At 32.6% G+C, this 18,482-nt stretch overlaps 2 protein-coding genes across 2 annotated transcripts; both read left to right on the forward strand.

Annotated features, from left to right (window-relative positions):
* The first annotated feature begins 850 nt into the window (after positions 1–850).
* Positions 851–7,641, forward strand: LOC100815606 (splicing factor 3B subunit 2). The gene is made up of 18 exons (XM_003543017.5): positions 851–1,191; positions 1,733–1,852; positions 1,934–2,059; positions 2,169–2,231; positions 2,356–2,463; positions 2,979–3,056; positions 3,622–3,714; positions 3,826–3,912; positions 4,550–4,651; positions 4,731–4,850; positions 4,998–5,060; positions 5,756–5,901; positions 6,474–6,555; positions 6,639–6,697; positions 6,811–6,856; positions 6,950–7,041; positions 7,135–7,204; positions 7,291–7,641. Exons 1-18 carry the CDS (start codon positions 991–993, stop codon positions 7,360–7,362), a joined length of 1,728 nt encoding a protein of 575 aa, XP_003543065.1. The 5' UTR covers positions 851–990; the 3' UTR covers positions 7,363–7,641.
* Positions 7,642–14,515: 6,874 nt separating this feature from the next.
* On the forward strand, positions 14,516–16,444 carry LOC778119 (Dof26). The gene has a single exon (NM_001249921.2). The coding sequence runs from the start codon at positions 14,746–14,748 to the stop codon at positions 15,619–15,621; it is 876 nt and encodes a 291-aa protein (NP_001236850.2). The 5' UTR covers positions 14,516–14,745; the 3' UTR covers positions 15,622–16,444.
* Positions 16,445–18,482: the final 2,038 nt, after the last annotated feature.

An 18,482-nucleotide genomic window follows, 5' to 3' on the forward strand; every position in this document is an offset into this window, starting at 1 on the left:
AAATAACGAATAATTTGTCAAGAATTTAATGAATATATTATTATAATTAAAACTTCACGAAAATTCAAAGTTTAATAAAACATGAAATTTAAATTAAATTTAAAGAATACAGATTATGAATATTTAATCATTTCAATAATATTCTTTTATTTCTTTTGATATAGTAAGGGTGTTTGTAAAATTAAATTGACTCCATAAACATTAATAGAGTTTAACTCAATTAATTAAATAAGATTTGTGATGATGTTTAATTCTCACGGTAAAAAAAAATTGACTCCATGAACTTGATATTTCAAACAGAATAAATTAAAATTATTTGAATTTGTTTGATTATTTTATTTTTGAATATAAACTAAACCGTATATATTTGGTTTATTTATTAGATTTATGTTTTTTCAATCCGAACCAACTTGATGACCTGGTTAATTAATATTTTTTAACTATGGATTAATATTTTTGACTTTGGGACTTAGATTTTTCTTCTCTTTTTATCTTTTTTTTTCTTCATTCAATTTTCTTTTTCTTATGATCTTATTTAATGCTATCAAGTATCTTAATTTAGTCATAGAATGCTAATATTTTTTTGGATAAAATAGACAATAATTATATACAAAAATTTAATAATGTAAAACGTGTTTTTGTTTGTATTCTGTTAGCATTTCCGTCTGTGATATTTTCGTAATGCAGAATTATCAAACAAAGAATGGGATGGGAAGAAAGAAAAGCGGGGTGAGAATAGCAAGGCGTTCTCCTTCACATCTTCATCTTCTTAGACGGCGTTATAGCCCAACCAAAAGCCTAAGGGCCCAAAATATCTCACACCGTTGCACGTGCGCAAGTTGGAGGACTGTTTGGGTGCCTAGTTATTTACTTACCCATCTTCCTCAGCTTCTGCATTTCTTCATCATCTTCTTCACTCTTGATTCTTATCTCTCACACTGAACACTCTTGTAGTTAATCGAATTTCTCATTCCGCAGAAACCTTCAACGATGGCCGCTGAAACGATTCCCTACCAGAACGGCGTCGTTGCCAGCTCCAACGATTCCACCGCCACGGGCAAGAAATCGCGGGAGAACGACCGCCGCCGCCGCCGCCGGAAGCAGAAGAAGAACAACAAGGCATCTGAGGCCCCGGTTCCTAACTCTTCCGAAGAGAGTGACGATGCGAAAGAGAACAACGATTCAAAACAGGTTCTCTTCCATCTATTTTTTAATTACTTTGATACTTTCATAGGCTTTGCTGCGTTGGTTATTGTTCCTACTCCATTGGAAGTTTGTAATCGATAATAGCTTAATCGCCGGGAAAGATAGATTCATAGGAAATTGATTCTGAATGTTAGTTCAAACAATATTGACGTGAAACTAGGGTTTTCGTACTTGAATAGAGCTCGTTGCGTTTCAGGGCCTTTGGTTGAGAGTGAGAGAATCTCTAGGGCTTTGCTTGGTGAAAGGGAATTGGAGGGAAAAGATTGGAGAATGATCTGTGTATTCGGACTAGTTATTCTTCCGTTGCAAATTTACTTTTTTCGGTTGAAGTTCTTAAACTGGACCAATTACTGTAATTATTGCATTGAGTCTCATTGTTGAGTGTTTTGGAAGGTTTATAGGTGATTAGATCATGTCTTGCAGCAGATCATTGTTTCCTTTTAATCATAGATTGAATTTTTCTGGATGATATTTGAAATATAGTCATTAGTGCACAAATTTTGTTGTTAATTTTCTTCAATTGCAGCTTGTTGAACAAATTGAAATTGAGTACGTACCGGAGAAGGCAGAGTTAGTTGAAGGCATGGATGAAGAGTTTAGAAAAATCTTTGAGAAATTTACTTTCACTGATGCCACTGCTTTGGAGGTAATCTTATGTCTCAATTGTCTTCTTATCATTACATCTTCTTTGTATATTTTGACTGAAAGTTTGTTATTATACAACTAGGATACTGATAAGAAGGATGGTTCAGAAGAAAATGCAGCAACTAATAAGAAGGCTAATTCTGATTCTGAAGAGGAAGAAAACGATAATGAGCAAAAAGAGAAAGGCATCTCAAACAAGAAGAAAAAGGTGTAGTAATTTGTAACATGATTATACACATTTTCTTCTGTTTATTCATTTTTTACTTGTCTTCCCTTTGATAATTATTCTAAAAAAAGTTTATTTTTTTTTTGTTCAGCTTCAACGGAGGATGAAAATTGCTGAACTGAAACAAATTTGCTTGAGGCCAGATGTTGTTGAGGTAGGATATTTTTTGTGTAGCATGCTTAGATTTCAATTGTTGGGCATTCCCCTCCCACTATTAGTTTGGTCTCATGGCCATTAATATGCAAATGTTATATAATGGTTTCTTTTTCATTTTTAAGGTGTGGGATGCTACTGCATCAGACCCAAAGTTGCTGGTGTTCTTGAAGTCTTATCGGAATACTGTACCTGTACCTAGGCATTGGTGTCAGAAGAGAAAATTTTTACAGGTAAATCTGCATTCTAAATTGATAGTTATGGGTTCAAGATGTGATGCAAGTATGTCTGATAGTTGTAGCCTGCATGAGGGATGTAGTGATAGGGTGAGGAAGATAACGTTGATAAGGTTTCTCTTATCTGTATGTATGTGGTGCTTGCAGGGGAGCTGCTGAGGCAATCACCAACCCTGGACTTGTAGGTGTTTGGCAATGGGCAACCTTGAGTCATTTCTCTTTTATTATCTGTTAGATTGAATGGGAATATGGAGCTTGCATTATGTTAAATAATGGGGATCTATAATGAATAATCATATGACATATTTGCATAATTTTAATGGGCATTTATTTATGACAAAGATGCTAATAGTTCTGCTTTGAATTTTCAGATGCCTTTCCATTGTGCTTAATGCTCGGGCTGAATTCGTCTTATCTTCAATTTTTTATGATTGATATTACTTAGCCCAATTACATAGTGTATGTCCACATAAAGTACTTATATCTCATCAATTATTATCTTTTCTTGGCAGGGTAAACGAGGTATAGAGAAACCACCCTTTCAGCTTCCTGATTTCATTGCTGCCACTGGAATTGAGAAAATCAGACAGGTAATATGATCTTTTGCGTATGTTTTTCAAGAAATAATCTGTTTGCATGCGTTATGATTTTAATTTGGAGTGACTTCCTACAAAAATAAATTAAATATTCTGTGATATGTGCTATTTGTGACCTTGAAGCTGCATTTCTATGCACTATTATAAGCTGTTACTTTTTTTTTCTTCCTGATGTTAGATTATGAGCTTCTGATTCTGGAAGAAGCGCTTTTAAGTTTTAGAATTTTGTTATTTATATTTTGATCGATGGATGGTTTTTCATTTTAATAAGAAGTTTGCATTACTCTAAAGTGTTGGTGGTCTGTCTTAAAATCAACATATTGTGTGGTATTGATCTATAATATTGAGGATGTTAATGGGATAGCCTTGTGAGTGTGGCTGGTACTAGATACAGCTTTCGTTTCACATCCTCTGTTTAATTTTCTCTTCCCAACAACTTAATATATTTATATATATTAGAAGTTTTCTGTGCTCTTTACATGTGTGTGTCTTTTAATTAATTTACCTAAATCATTGCTGTAGTCGCTGTTTTTTAATTGTCATATGTTGTCTCATGCAGGCTTATATTGAGAAAGAGGATAGTAAGAAGCTGAAACAAAAGCAAAGGGAGCGCATGCAACCAAAAATGGGGAAAATGGATATAGATTATCAGGTTTCATTTGTGTTTGCCTTTGGTTTTGCACCATTTGCATTGCTTGCTTGGTTTTTGTTTACTCTAGTTTCAGAACTATTCTCATCCTTAGTTCTTTTTATTGGTTGCCAGGTTCTTCATGATGCATTCTTTAAATACCAAACAAAGCCTAAACTGACCTCTCTTGGAGACCTGTATCATGAAGGAAAAGAGTTTGAGGTATTACCCGCGCTACAGTAATGTAGGGAGATTTGAACTACTATAACTTTTGTTTTTGTTGTGCTTATTTTTCTGTTGCAACATTTTTCATTTTAATTTTCTTGTATTAGTTTATGACGCGGACCCTATTAGAATCTCATTCTTGTTATTTTAGTAGGGAGTGGTTCTTTAATGTGGAGCAATAGGTAGTTGATGAAATGAATGAGTTGACTGGAATATAGCGTGTGTAATTATATTTAGGTTAGGAATTTCTATGTACCATCTCCACTCGTGGAAAAAATGAAAATTTTATGATTGATGGAAGAAGCTAAATAAAGTTATTAAGTGGTATGTATTGTTTGAAATATGTTATAAATGTATTTCCGTCCTTTCATTTGCAATATTTTGTTTGTCAGGATGTTATTATTTTTTTGGGGTTTGAATTTGAACTTCTATAGGTATTCAATTTGAAGTTCCAGTCTAAGAGTTTAAATTTCTTTCTTTGTCCTTTTAATAGAGGTGTACATTGTTCTGTTTCGAGTGTCAAAGTTCCTTGCCTACTCACCAGTTTTAATTTTGTTATTAGATTTTATTTAAGCATATCTTTTGACTGAAAAGGATCTTATTTTTTTATATGATGTCATTGGTTGGTGCACAGGTGAAGTTGAGGGAGATGAAACCTGGCATGTTATCACATGAATTGAAAGAAGCTCTTGGTATGCCTGAAGGTTCTCCTCCTCCTTGGCTTATTAATATGCAGGTAATATTATAGCGTCTTCTGTTGCATTTTTCATATTCTGTTACTGGCCTTTTGACCCCATTAAATATGATTTTTTCAGAGATATGGTCCTCCACCATCATATCCTCATCTGAAAATCCCTGGACTGAATGCTCCTATCCCCCCTGGAGCTAGCTTTGGTTATCATCCTGGTGGATGGGGCAAGCCTCCTGTTGATGAAGTATATATTTTTTTACATATTCACTGTTTTTTTATCATTTTTTTTAAATTGATAGGTTCCTTAATTCTTCTTTTTCAGTGAAGAGTCCCCCATTCTTTTATCTCACTGACATGTTGTTTACTTGTCTTCAATTCTTCATGTGAACAGTATGGGCGTCCACTGTATGGAGATGTTTTTGGTGTTCAACAACAAGATCAGCCTAACTATGAGGTTTGGTTTAAGGCCGGAGTTGAATTGCCTTAAAGCTTATGGAATTCCTTCTTGTTTCCTTGCATGTGAAATTTTGTTTTGGTGTTTTTATCCTGTGTTTTGATAGGACAAACATTTTATAGATGAAAACGAGAGAAGTGGGAAAAAATAAATGCATGTATGGTCATCTTGCATGTCCAAAACTCAATATAGTGCTTATCACCATTCCTTTTATCATGAACTCACAATCCCAAAAGTTATGCTGTTTTAAAGGTCATGAGTGGTTTTCATCTAACATGCCCCACCTAAGAGTCTTTTAGGTTTGAAGCTTGAATAATGCATGAACGCACCCTACTCTTTGCTGAAATTTGACTTTTATTTATAAGAATTAAAACAACTAGGATTAAACTCTGAATCAAATGGTCAGAGGTTCAGATAAGCATATTACTATGTCATGAACCAAGAATTCACAAGGCTTCAGCTGCTTGGTGAAAACACACTAATGGTTCCTTCCTAGTGATTGGGAAAAAACATTATTTCTCACTTTAACTCATAAGAAACAGTCCTGTCATTGATTGAGTGCAATCTTTCTTTGGGCAAGAAATAAAAATAATAAGTTGTACATAGGATTGTGATAATATATCAACTAAAAAATGGTTATTAAATTCATTGTGGTATTCCATCTTGACATTTTACTTAATGTTCTCATGATGCAGGAAGAGCCAGTTGATAAGACCAAGCATTGGGGAGACTTGGAAGAGGAAGAGGAAGAGGAAGAGGAGGAGGAGGAGGAGGAAGAAGAAGAAGAAATGGAGGAGGAGGAACTTGAAGCTGGTATTCAGTCTGTTGATAGTCTGTCAAGGTATTAACATTTTTTGTTTACTATTATGATGGGTAGCATAGGTGTTTTAAAGTGGCTCAGGTTGATAAGAGTAACTAACATTTTTTGTGATCAGTATTGCTATTATTCATTTAGGTATTAACTTGTGAGAATCCTTTACTAATGATGTGGCATGATTAGATGTCTTTGGATTAGCTTATTGTGTTAACTGTTGTTAACTAAAGCACATAATCAAAAATCTTATTAAGAAAACTTAAAATATTTTTTTTGCCCCTAACATTTGATCACAACCTAACATGCTCTACTTTTAAACATTTAACAAAAGGAAAAAGGAAAACAATCAATTGATGGTTCAGAATTAGTAAAATGGTTTCGTAGAATTTCATTTGAACATTTAGCATTTCTGTTTTTCTGCTTGTTTATTACTACTATTACAATTAATGATTGTTTGAGAGTAAATATATGTATAACTGTAAGGAACATTTAGCACTCAAAATGAACTAATCTCATGGATAGAATAGTTAACAGATCTTTGAGTGTAAATTTCTTATCATCTCATCTCTTAACCCTTTTCCTATGCATTTTCACCTCAGCACTCCCACTGGAGTGGAAACACCTGATGTTATTGACCTCCGGAAGCAACAGAGGAAGGAGCCTGAGAGGCCTCTTTATCAAGTGAGTCTTTTTAATTGCTGTTTTTCATCCTTGACTTCTGATTTGACTTGTTATGTAATTACTGTTTGTTGTTTTCTATGTAGGTACTCGAAGAGAAGGAAGAAAAAATTGCTCCTGGAACTTTGCTTGGAACCACTCACACGTATGCAATACTTGTACCTCCTTTTTTATAGTATTTGAATAGCATATTTATTTTTCCATGCACACTTAGTTTGTTTGCTGAGTTGCCACGTTTTCTTTTCCTCCTCTCTGCAGTTATGTGGTTGGCACTGGCACACAGGACAAGTCAGGTGCTAAAAGGGTAAGAGTTTTTTATGCGGTTGGTTATGATGATGATATTTGTTTTGTTTTGAAGAGTAGCATGTTTCATGCATTCTGGCTTTGGCATTTTCAGGTTGATCTGCTTAGAGGTCAGAAGACAGATAAAGTAGATGTCACTTTACAGCCTGAAGAGTTGGAAGCCATGGAAAATGTTTTGCCCGCGAAGTATGAATTTTTTTATTTTCTAATTTTTTAGAGTTGGTTAGTTGTGTAAGGTTTATGAGGCAGTGGTTTCTTACCTCTATTGGATGAGTACAGGTACGAAGAAGCAAGGGAAGAAGAGAAGTTGCGTAGTCAGCGTGAAGATTTCAGTGACATGGTTGCAGAGGTGTGTTACATTCACCATTCAAAATCATATATTATAGTTGCTAACTTGCCAATGCGACTTATAATTAATGTTGTTATCTGATACAGAACGAGAAGAAGAGGAAAAGAAAGATGCAAGAAAAGGAGGGCAAGTCAAAGAAGAGAGACTTCAAGTTTTAGGGTGCGCCTAGTTCGTTTCTTTTGCTGGAAGATGGGGGGGCTGCTACCCTTTTCTACTGGGCAAGTTCTAACATTCCATGAGCCATGAGTTGAGAATTTGTTGTTAGCAGGGGTCTCAATTGATAAGAATATATAATTATATACGACTATATATAATACAATGAAGACTCCATGCAGAGAACGTGGTAGTCAAGCTTTAGTTGAAAATTCAATACGATGAATCCTACCAAGGCTTTACGGATTCTGGCCGACATGAATGCATGTTACTTAGAGGAATAAGTTATTCTTACTACTATATTTGTAGTTTTCATTTCCTTTTGTTCTTTAAATGACATTTTATGGTAATATTTTCTGTTTTCTTTTGGAAGACAAAAACTTTTGAATCAAGAGTGGTAAAATCTGTTTTTTTCTTTCTTGGTAACATGTAAAAATCTGTTTAAATTCAAATTGTTGGCTTTGCTTTTTCATTTAATTTAATTGACACTTTTTTCCTTGCAAAACTTTGTAAATAAACAATAATGTCTATTTGGGGAGTGGTGGAAGTTGGAACATAATAACATAAACGTCATAGGGTAGGGTTTAATAGTTTTATTAATTGATATTAATAATTATGAGTGGTCGAACGTTACAAATTTTATATTAAAATGTGTGGTATGATACGTGAAATTAGTTTTAGATATTTATACAATGTACACTTAATTTAATACATAGAGTTGATGTGGCATAGGTCTTGGTTATTCACATATGATAATAAGAATGTCTTCGATACTAAAGAAATCTAGTTCAGTTGATTATTAAGGGAGTTTATTTTAGTTGGTTGAGTAAGGTATGTTAGTGTTGTAAGTCTTTTTGATATTATGTGTAATTTTTATGGAAACATGTGTCTGATTATAAAGGTAGTATAAATTTAAAAATAATTCAAAAAAATACTATCAATTTAGGTTTGATTTTGACTTATAGAATTCATGCTCGGAGCAATTTCAACTGATTAGTCAATAAAAAAGATTTAGGAAGAGATTTTGAACTCACTCTAAATGAGAAAAAATGAAAGCAAATGCCCCTAATTTTGAAAGTCATTCTAAAAAGTATGATAGTATGTAAGTTATGGGAAAAACATTTTATATTTTGCACAATATACTGAATTTAAGCAAGTCAATATAAGAGAATATAAGATTAATTGAGTGGTTAAGAAAAAAAATATAAAAAAAATAAGGAATTTGATCCTCATGTGTTAATAAAAATTAACAATTAACATTTGTCAATAAAAAAAAACAAATCAATGTATTATTTTCTATAAGATCATAAATCCTTTTCATTTTCAATCTTTCACACCAAAATTTACAGATTCAACTATAAAATAAAGTTAAATATATCAATCAATTCTACGTACACTCCAAAGTCCAAGGTTAATTTGTAATTAATAATTAATACAATTTTCACGGTTAAAAATTACTTTTGTCCCATTCTTAAACATAACCAAAAAAAAATCTTGCTGATTTATCTCTTTTTTTTTTTTTTTATATCAAGCTGCATTGTCAAATTTTTTTATTCATGTGGTGCATTTTATTTTTGGCTACATTGATGGAGAAGTCAAGTCCCAGTGCCAGAACACTAATTCCTAAGGCGTTGTGGATTTATGCTTGTTTAGGAAATGATACTAAGATTTACTGAGGACATATGCTTGGTAGGAAGATTTTGTAGCACTGTGTGTACGACGTTGTTCAAGCCCAGCTTGTGCTTTGAATTTTAGTATAATTATTCCTTCGGCTTTTATGAAAAATGCCTAATTTCTGTTTTTTTTTTAAAATTTTTCCTCAATTGAATTTTATATTATTAGATTTTATTTAACCATACTTTTACTCAATATCTTATTAATTCAATATTATTATTTATTGTTTACTTAAAATTTGTAATGTGGAACTTTTTTTTTTAAAGATTTTTTTTTTTACATTTTCAGAATTTAAAGTTAAAGATTGTGTAGTAGTATTAATATAGTGAGTTGAGACTAGTCTAAATCAAATCAAGTTTGCCAAATTAAATTGGAAGCGTCAGGTCATGATTAGGTCATCCTCAAAAGTGATTAAAATCACTAAAAATTAACTCAAGGGGTTGAGTAGTCATGGGAGTGAAGGGTTGTGTGGGGAATGATGTTGAGGCATCGCCAGTAAGGTGAAGGAAAGAGAGAGAGAGAGATTTTCTACTAGTATTAGTGTAACTCACCGAAATACTTAAAATAGTAACCATATATTCTCTTTTTTTTTTTTATAAGATGGACTTTATCAAACAAATGATAAATTTAATTTATCATTACACTTAGGTCGCTTGCTATTCCTATCATTCAACTCATGCATGAAAACTAATTAAAAGGAATAGTAAAACTCGAGAATCACTTCTTAATTAATAATGAGTAAAACAAATTAAAAATACAGATTACAAAGCTAATATTATCAATTATATATTTAGGTAAGAATATTTAATTAATTTTACAATAACGAAAAATAACTGCGGATACCAATACTGGGGTTCCCTTTTGTTTTAGTGTGCTTGTTAAACATATGCTCATAAAGTTTTATTGGTGTGTTCTTGTTGATTAATATTTATATAGTAATATTATTTTCTTAGATATAAGTATGCGATGAATATATTATACTTATTTTATTAAAAAGGTAATTGCGCAAATGGATAAGAGAGACATGCAACACCTTATTTTCAAAAAATGAAGTTTAGGAGGTTAAATAATCTTTTCCTTTGAATATTTGATTGGTTTACCATTCTTTTTAGTTAGACAAGTATCTTCTTTTGAAATCAATTTTATTCAAGGTATAATGAGACATTTTTTTTAGGTTAACATTTGATTTTCAATAATACATCACAACAGAAACATTAAATGTGAACATAAGTTCTAAGAAAAATTCAAATCTTGTTTCACTGTATTATGAAAGATTATAACTGCTTTCACTACTATTCATTAAACCTAACTTCCATTACTATTCACTAAACCTAACTCCCACTGGTATTCACTGGAATTTTAACTGAATCGGCTGATCTAATTTTTTAAACATGAAATAAAGCAGATAGCAGATACAAAGCATAGTACAAGGGGTCTATTTTCCCAACTTTTGACAATTTAGATTGGTTCTTACACGTACAAGGATACTTAATTTAAACAGATTCTCAAATGCCATCGTTAGATTTCGCAGTCTCATAGTTATACGTATTGTCTCTTAATCAATCAGACAATCACTCAATCAGTATATCACTTTCGTGTTGTAATAAAAACCTAAAAAAAAATTGCATATGTTTGTCCACATACTACAGAGGATAATTTCGTGTCCACATTCCACTTATTTCAACAAACATTTACACCATAATATGCAATCTTCCAAATCAATTATTTGTTTCTTCTCTAATCATTTTAAAGAGAAAAAAACACACCTTTTATAACTTTCGCAATAGCAAAATGTCACATGGTAGCAAAACCCCACTCGAAAGCTAGGAATAGATCCTTATAAACTTACAATAACACTTCCCTTTATAATTGACTAAAAAAAATCCCTTATAGTTAAGCCATCATCGTCCCTAAAAAAAACCTCCACAACAACTATTATTACCAAAGAATTAAGCTACATTTTCTTCAAATAATAGATATATAGTGATGGAAAATGTCAAATTGGGTCACTTAACCGATAAGATAAAGAAACATCGCAATCGCAACGTTGCAATCGATTTTCCTAAGAGCATCAAAGGCTCAAATAGTTCAATCAGATGGCCCAATTGTCCCGTGATGTTACAACACGTGTCTTCTTAAGATAAGCAATGACAATTTTTTTTATAGGCAATAGGTAAATGTTAATTTGTTAGGGTGAAAAATTGAACGATTAAGTCAAACGATTACGAAACTAAAACTACATGGTTGCTGGGTCCACCTGTTACACTAAGAGCCACCAAAGCATGAACACGAGAATGAGAATCTCTTGTTTTGACCCTTAATCGATTTTTTATTTTTATTTTTATTTCAACGGACATAATAGTAGTTTAGGACTTTAGGTGGCATCTTAGTTGGACATTATTAACTCTTCCCGGAGTTAAGTGAGTTCAACATAGACTTAATTCACTGTGTCGTTTTCATATTTGTCCAACAAACATTCTTTGATTTGTCATGTAGCATTCCTTCACACGAGACCCTTTACCTAACCAACCGACAAAGATTGGTTTCCTTGCAAATTAACCATTAAAGAAAAAAATACTACTACTAATCAATATCTTAAGTGTAACAATTTGAAAATTTTGTACTAAAAACTATCATTAGTGTGCTTCATTATAATTTTAATATGTTTCTAACATTTCTTTATTATTGATTCTTTAAGACACTGATTTGAAAAACCCATCTTTGAACATGGTGAATGCAATCAAGCACACTTAATTGTGATATCTTACCCTAGTCGTGGCTTAATTATATATGTGCATGTGGCTTTTGCTTTCTTATTCACAATAATAATTAATCTTGTGACTGTAACCAGCACCAAGTGGGAGACATTATTACCGTGTGATTATTTGTTCATTTATTCATGCGTGAAATTTATTTCATCCATTTGCATTGAGTTTCTTTTATAGGTGATATCAAATATGAATAATTAGAAATTAAAACAAACTAAATAAACATGTGTAAAATGATAATAAAAAAAAATATGTGCAAAATAGTACCTTTAGTTAGTTTATATATTTATTACTTCATATAAATTCTATCCAGAATTATGAAAGGTCGAAAAAAAATGCATTTTTTTACATCAATAAGCACCGAGGAGATTTCGGAAGAAAGGGTTATGTATCAGGGTAAAGAAAGAAAAATCAAACCGTTTAGTCATGTTTTTTCCGAAATTTCTTAGCATTTGTTTTTAGTATTTTCTTTAGTAATTGTGATCATGATTATCGAACTTGACTTAACTCAATTAATGAGTGTACTTATCTTTTGTGAATTAATTTATGTGTAAATTCTTTTTTTAGTAGATTTTGAGTAAATCCAATAAATTTTAAGTAAACTCCATGACTGTCAAGTTTACCATTGAATCAAAGAGTCAGCAAGTTAAAAAAATTAGACGAAAACATAATTTATTTTAAATTATTTTTTATCTTTTTAGTATTCAACATATCTTCATTGCTGTTCACGAATAAAAAAATTCTCACCTCTAATAACATCAAATCCTCAATGAGAATGCTCTATCACTCCTATAACATTTGCAAGTTATCATCTAGTAGTGATGCATTACTAGACTTGATTATTTAAGTATTATAAAATTTATAATTTACTATCTTACTTTATTATGTTGTTAAAATGTTTAATTGATATGTTATTTATAAATATTTTGTTATTATTTTTATATGAAGTAGACTTTTATAAATCTATGAATTGAGTTTATGAATCGATTTTATAAAAATTTTCCTTAAACTTTCGAATTTGATAATGTTGATTATGATAAAATTCAAAATTTGGTGTAATTGGCTTGAAATTCACATTCTTTGCTCACAAGTGTCGGCTGATATCAACCCATTGTACATGAATTCGTGTCAAGACATTCAAATTAATATGACACCTTCCACTAGTCATTTAAAAAACTTTATAACGATTCAATTGTTTATACAATATTTTACGACATATTTCAATAAATATATCTCTGTTCTTCTTCCTGTTTATTCTCTGTGAACACATTTTAGCAAAAATTTGAACTATTTGTTTAGTTTTTTTTATATAATAAATGTAATTTATGGTGATAGTAGTCTCTAGTAAAAACTACGGAGCATGAGCTCGCCCTCTCAATTATAGTGGCGAATACAGGGTATTAACTTTTTGTTAGTTTCTGCGAAATCAATCTGAATCTCAGTCAAACATATTATTAATTAATTGCTTTAATTGAGGTTTGTAGAATTTAGATAAAGATTATAGGTTTAAATTTTATTAACAACTTGTTTTTGTTGAATGAATTTTATTAACAACTTGTTAATATAGAAAAACTAATATGAAATGATTTCCACAACATTTCCCTTGTTTTAAACGTTCCAAAGGTTCAACTTATTAGCCTCAGTTTTTTTTTTTTACCTGATATTTGACCATGGGTTGTTGTGATGACTCTGAGCAACAAATCGTATAGTACTTGCCACCTGCTCGTCCAAATAAATAATCACTAGAATTTGGGTTATCCTCTCTAACAAACAAGTGCATACTGTATATATACCACCTGAAGTACTGCATCAAACTCTCCTCTACTGAAACAAAATTAAACGTAATACCAATTACCAATTCTATGTTTTCTTATATAAAAAAACAAATTATACGAGAACCACAAGCTAAAACTTTATTTATATATTTTTTAAAATTTGCGTCGAGCTAACATATCATGAATTGTTCAATCAACAAAACCTATAGGCCAAAGATACGAGACCAACACGTGCATGCAATATATAGATATACCCAACTCACAACATATAATCAAATGACATATATAGGTTCATACTTCATAGAACACCACCACTACATACATCCACTCTCAGCTTTGTGTCACACAAGAAACCATGTGTTGCCAACTGTTTTTAACCTTCCTAAGAATCTTAGGCCCCACTATTACCACTCTTCCCTTTCCTATAATGTCAATCAAATTAAGAAAAAAACATGACCCTAATGTACTTGCCTTCTTTTTTGCCAACTTTGTGTTTGTATTGGTGGCCAAGTTTGCTACTTAAATTATTATAGCACAGGATCATGCACATCTTCTACGTTCCTTTTTACAGCCATAACACAAAGCACTATCAATGGCCTAAAACCGTCCACGTGCCACCCACCCACCTTCACCTTAGGGGTTAAGCATCTCCCCACATTTCCCCTTTTAAAATACTTATGTGTGGAGAGAACCAAAATAGAAGCTGTTACCATAGTCTGCATAAGTTTTATGGGATTTCATTTTCCTCCACTCAACAAGTAGCAATCAATCACACACACCCTCTCTCTCTCTTTCACCACACACTACTTCAAGTAATTTTTATGGTCTTCTTGTTATAATTATTGATCCTTTACAGATAGATAAGGCCATAATAGGTATTAAGATATAGACAGATTAGAGAAAAGACATGCTCACTTCTCATCTTCCTAGGTCTTTCCTTCTATCAAACCACTTCCATTCATCAATTTCCTTAGACCTTCACAAGGTTTGGGCTATAAGCAGCAATCTGATCCTCTTGCTATCCTTCAGATTGATTTCTCTTCTCACATCTCGATCAAACGGATAATTTTTTTCCAAATTGCCACCTTTTCTCATCAAAATTGCATAGAAAAAGGAAAAAAAACTATTGTTTTCTGGTTACTAGTACTTTCAAGGGGGTGTCTTTTAAGATATGGGTTTGAGTTCTAAGCAGGTTTCTAATAGAGGACTTGATTGGAACCAGACCTTGTTGGAGGCTCAAAACTTGGAGCTCCCAAAGCCTCCTCCTATGAGGAAACAACAGCAACAAACTCAGCCATCAGAGCCTTTGAAGTGTCCAAGATGTGACTCTATTAACACCAAATTTTGTTACTACAACAACTACAACAAGTCTCAGCCTCGCCATTACTGCAGAGCTTGCAAGAGGCACTGGACTAAAGGTGGAACTCTACGCAATGTTCCTGTTGGTGGTGGCAGGAAGAATAAGCGAGTCAAGAAATCAACCACTCCAAACACAGCCACGGCCACAAATTCTATTAGCACCACCACCACCACCTCAAATACCAACATGGATGGTGAGTTGAATACCCCCATCACAATTCCTCTTTTTGCAGTGGATGATCACAAAACCACACCTTCCTCTCTCTACCAATCCTTGTGCCTGCCACAACAGAATCTGATGATGAGTACCAAAGACTCAGAAGAAGGCAAAGACTTTGGTATTGGTAATGGCATCTTTCTCAGTTCAACTGTGCCTTTTCCTCAAAGTCAAAGCCTTCTCTTCCCCTTCACAACATCAAACTCCTTTGACACAAACCAATGTGCAATATCGTCCTCTTTGCGATCCTCCAGTGTGTATAACTATGGTGAAGAGTTCAAAATAACGGAGGAGCCAACCATCAACAGCATAATGCCCAACGCTAGCGGAGGCACCAACACACAGCCATGGGAGATAGCTGCAACAAGTTCTGGCTTGGAAATGTCAAACTATTGGACTTGGGAGGACATTGATTCCTTGGTCTCAACTGATCTAAATGTTCCTTGGGATGATTCTGATATCAAACCCTGACAAAAGAAAAGGAAAAAAAATGAAAATAGTAACCCATGTCTATAGATTAGTTATTAATTAATTGTGGCGTTTTTGTGTTTCATAGGGATTAGTAAGTGTTATTGTTTTCAGATGGATCATATTTCTATATTATGCCACACTTTGATGGTTTGAGGAGATATCTGCAAATCACAAAGCCATGAGAGGAAGTGGCAGATGGATCATATCATATTATCCACTGGTCTTTCTGCACTTGTAAGTCTTGCAAAGAGAAGTATTTGGAGCTGTCTTATTTTAGTTTCAGCTTCAGATTCAAGCAAGGGGGTCCAAATCCAATTAACTGTAACCCAATGAGTTTTCCTGTTCATCTCTCTATCATAATTTCCTGTAATAAAATGTTACATTAATGTTGTATCCAAGTAGTTTAGCATTATTCACAAGTATAGGGAATTTTTTTTTGTTTGTTTTGTAGTATTTCTTTAATGGTTTCTGAGTGCCTTGTGATGGGGATTACTATTGAGACATGGGGTCTGCTCCAGCACAGCTGAACTGACAGAATGTGATGGAAGATTCTTGTGGATATGTATATATATGCATGTGTTGGAAATTGGAATGATATAGCATGGATTTGATTGGCCAAGATTCATCACCACCACTTGTTGAGAATCATTCTTTGCTTCTGGGCCATAAGGAATTCTGGTTCCAGAGTAGTTTATTGATGTTATGATATTCTGTTACTATTATATTCCTCACGGATCGTTTATCTGTGGGCTTATACTTCACATGGTGCTTTAATATTTGTTCCTGTTTAATACAACAGTGTGTGTATCTTTGGCCCACCGTATTTTCAGGGTTTGTTTATGCTTGTCGTTTCTTCTATGATTGCATAGCCATGGACCAATAGTAGAACCCTTTCAGGTATGAATTTTTGCACATAATAGAAGATATCCTCAGGGTTTTGAAATGTAACTGTATCAAATTCAGATTTAACTTGTAGAATAATATTAGTGTCCTTATCATGTATAACCTATACAGTGCCGTGGCAATGGTAAGGGCAATTAGGTCATTGCCTTAGGCCTCCCACTAGGCTCTCTATGATATTTTCTACCCTGACATACATATAAATAAATAAAATATATAAAAATATTGATCAACAAATTTATGTGGATAAAAGGTTCACATTTACTCACTTATTAAAAATATATTCGGCTCAAAACAAGACCGTCAAAGTTTACAAAAAATATTTTGTTAAATCAATAAGATAAAATAAAATAAAATAATATCATGCAATTAAAATAAAAACTCATCTCCAATGTCACATTCTATCAGAACACTGTGTCCCAACGTCCTCTGACACGAAATTCTTTAAAGTCATCCACCTAATCATTTGCTCCCACGAACACAAGGTTCGAGATCATCACAAGATCTAAACACAAATAGTACACATGAAGTGAGTTATAAAAAAAAATAACAAAACAAATAAACAAGACCTAATCAAAATAAATTATGAAAATATTTATAACATAACTCAACTTAATACAACCCACGTCACTTCACCACTTTATTTTTAAAATTCGTTTTTCAATCACTAATCACATTACACATGAATCACATACTCGAGTCAAGACGCAATAATACTCATTAATTTCATAATAAACAATTAGCAAGCGTTATGCAACAATTATACTAAGACTCAAACTTACATGTAATGTGATATCATGTCAGTGAAAAATCATCCTGGGACACCTACGAGTACATAACAAGACACATCACACAATGAGTATGTCAGGTCACTCTCATTAAGTGTAATCATAAGGTGACCAGTCAGAGTCACTTCGTTTTGTGAGAATGCTCCAACCATATGAAATCAACATAGGTTTAAAGGAGCACTCAAATTGAGTGTCTTTACCCCCAAGGCCTAAACTCCGAAGAATCCGTTAGGGTCTCACCTTCTTGATTCAGGTCCAACCCCTAAAACAATTTTTTGCAAGCAGACACTGCTCGTGAATTATACAATACTCATGACCTCACACTCGTGTTTTAAACACGTTTAACACATTACGCTACAATTTAACATTGGTTAGTAACTAGGAACCTACACTTTCTCTTTAACACTGCGCATAAACATTTTTCTCAATATAAACACTGATCGAGTTATTGTATAATTTAAAGCTCACAACACAATTATTGTCACATAAGTGTTAAACACACACACTTATTCACAACTAAATATCATGTCCACAATTTAACATCTCATAATGTCACAATCCACCATCACAGGTTTACATGTATCTCACAAATTAACATATGTTCAACTTTATACTTATACTCGATTTCAACAATAATATTATAAGCAGACACTACTCATGAATTATACAATACTCACGATCTCACACTTGTGTTTCAAACACGTTTAACACATTGCACTACAATTTAATACTGGTTCCTAACTAGGAAACCTGCATTTTCCCTTTAACACTGCGCATCAGCATTTTTCTCAAGATAAACACTGGTCGGATTATTGTATAATTCACAGCTCACAATAAAGTAATGTCACATCAAGTGTTAACTACACACTTATTCACAACTAAAACTCATGTTCACAACTTCACATCTCATTATGTCACAATCAACCATCTTATATTTATGTGTATCTCACAATTTAACACATTCAACTTTGCACTTATACTCAATCTCCATAACAATATTATAATCTCAAAGTAATATATTATTTTACAATTAATCATATATTCAATTTATCACTTATATACAATTTCAATCATAATTTCATAATTCCAATATAACTATTTATTATGCTAATCTTATTCAAAACACAAATAAATTATACAAAAATATTTCTCAATTCCCGGGGAGTAAAACCC

This window comes from Glycine max, chromosome 13 (genome assembly GCF_000004515.6).
Source record: "Glycine max cultivar Williams 82 chromosome 13, Glycine_max_v4.0, whole genome shotgun sequence".
Classification (NCBI taxonomy): Eukaryota; Viridiplantae; Streptophyta; class Magnoliopsida; order Fabales; family Fabaceae; genus Glycine; species Glycine max.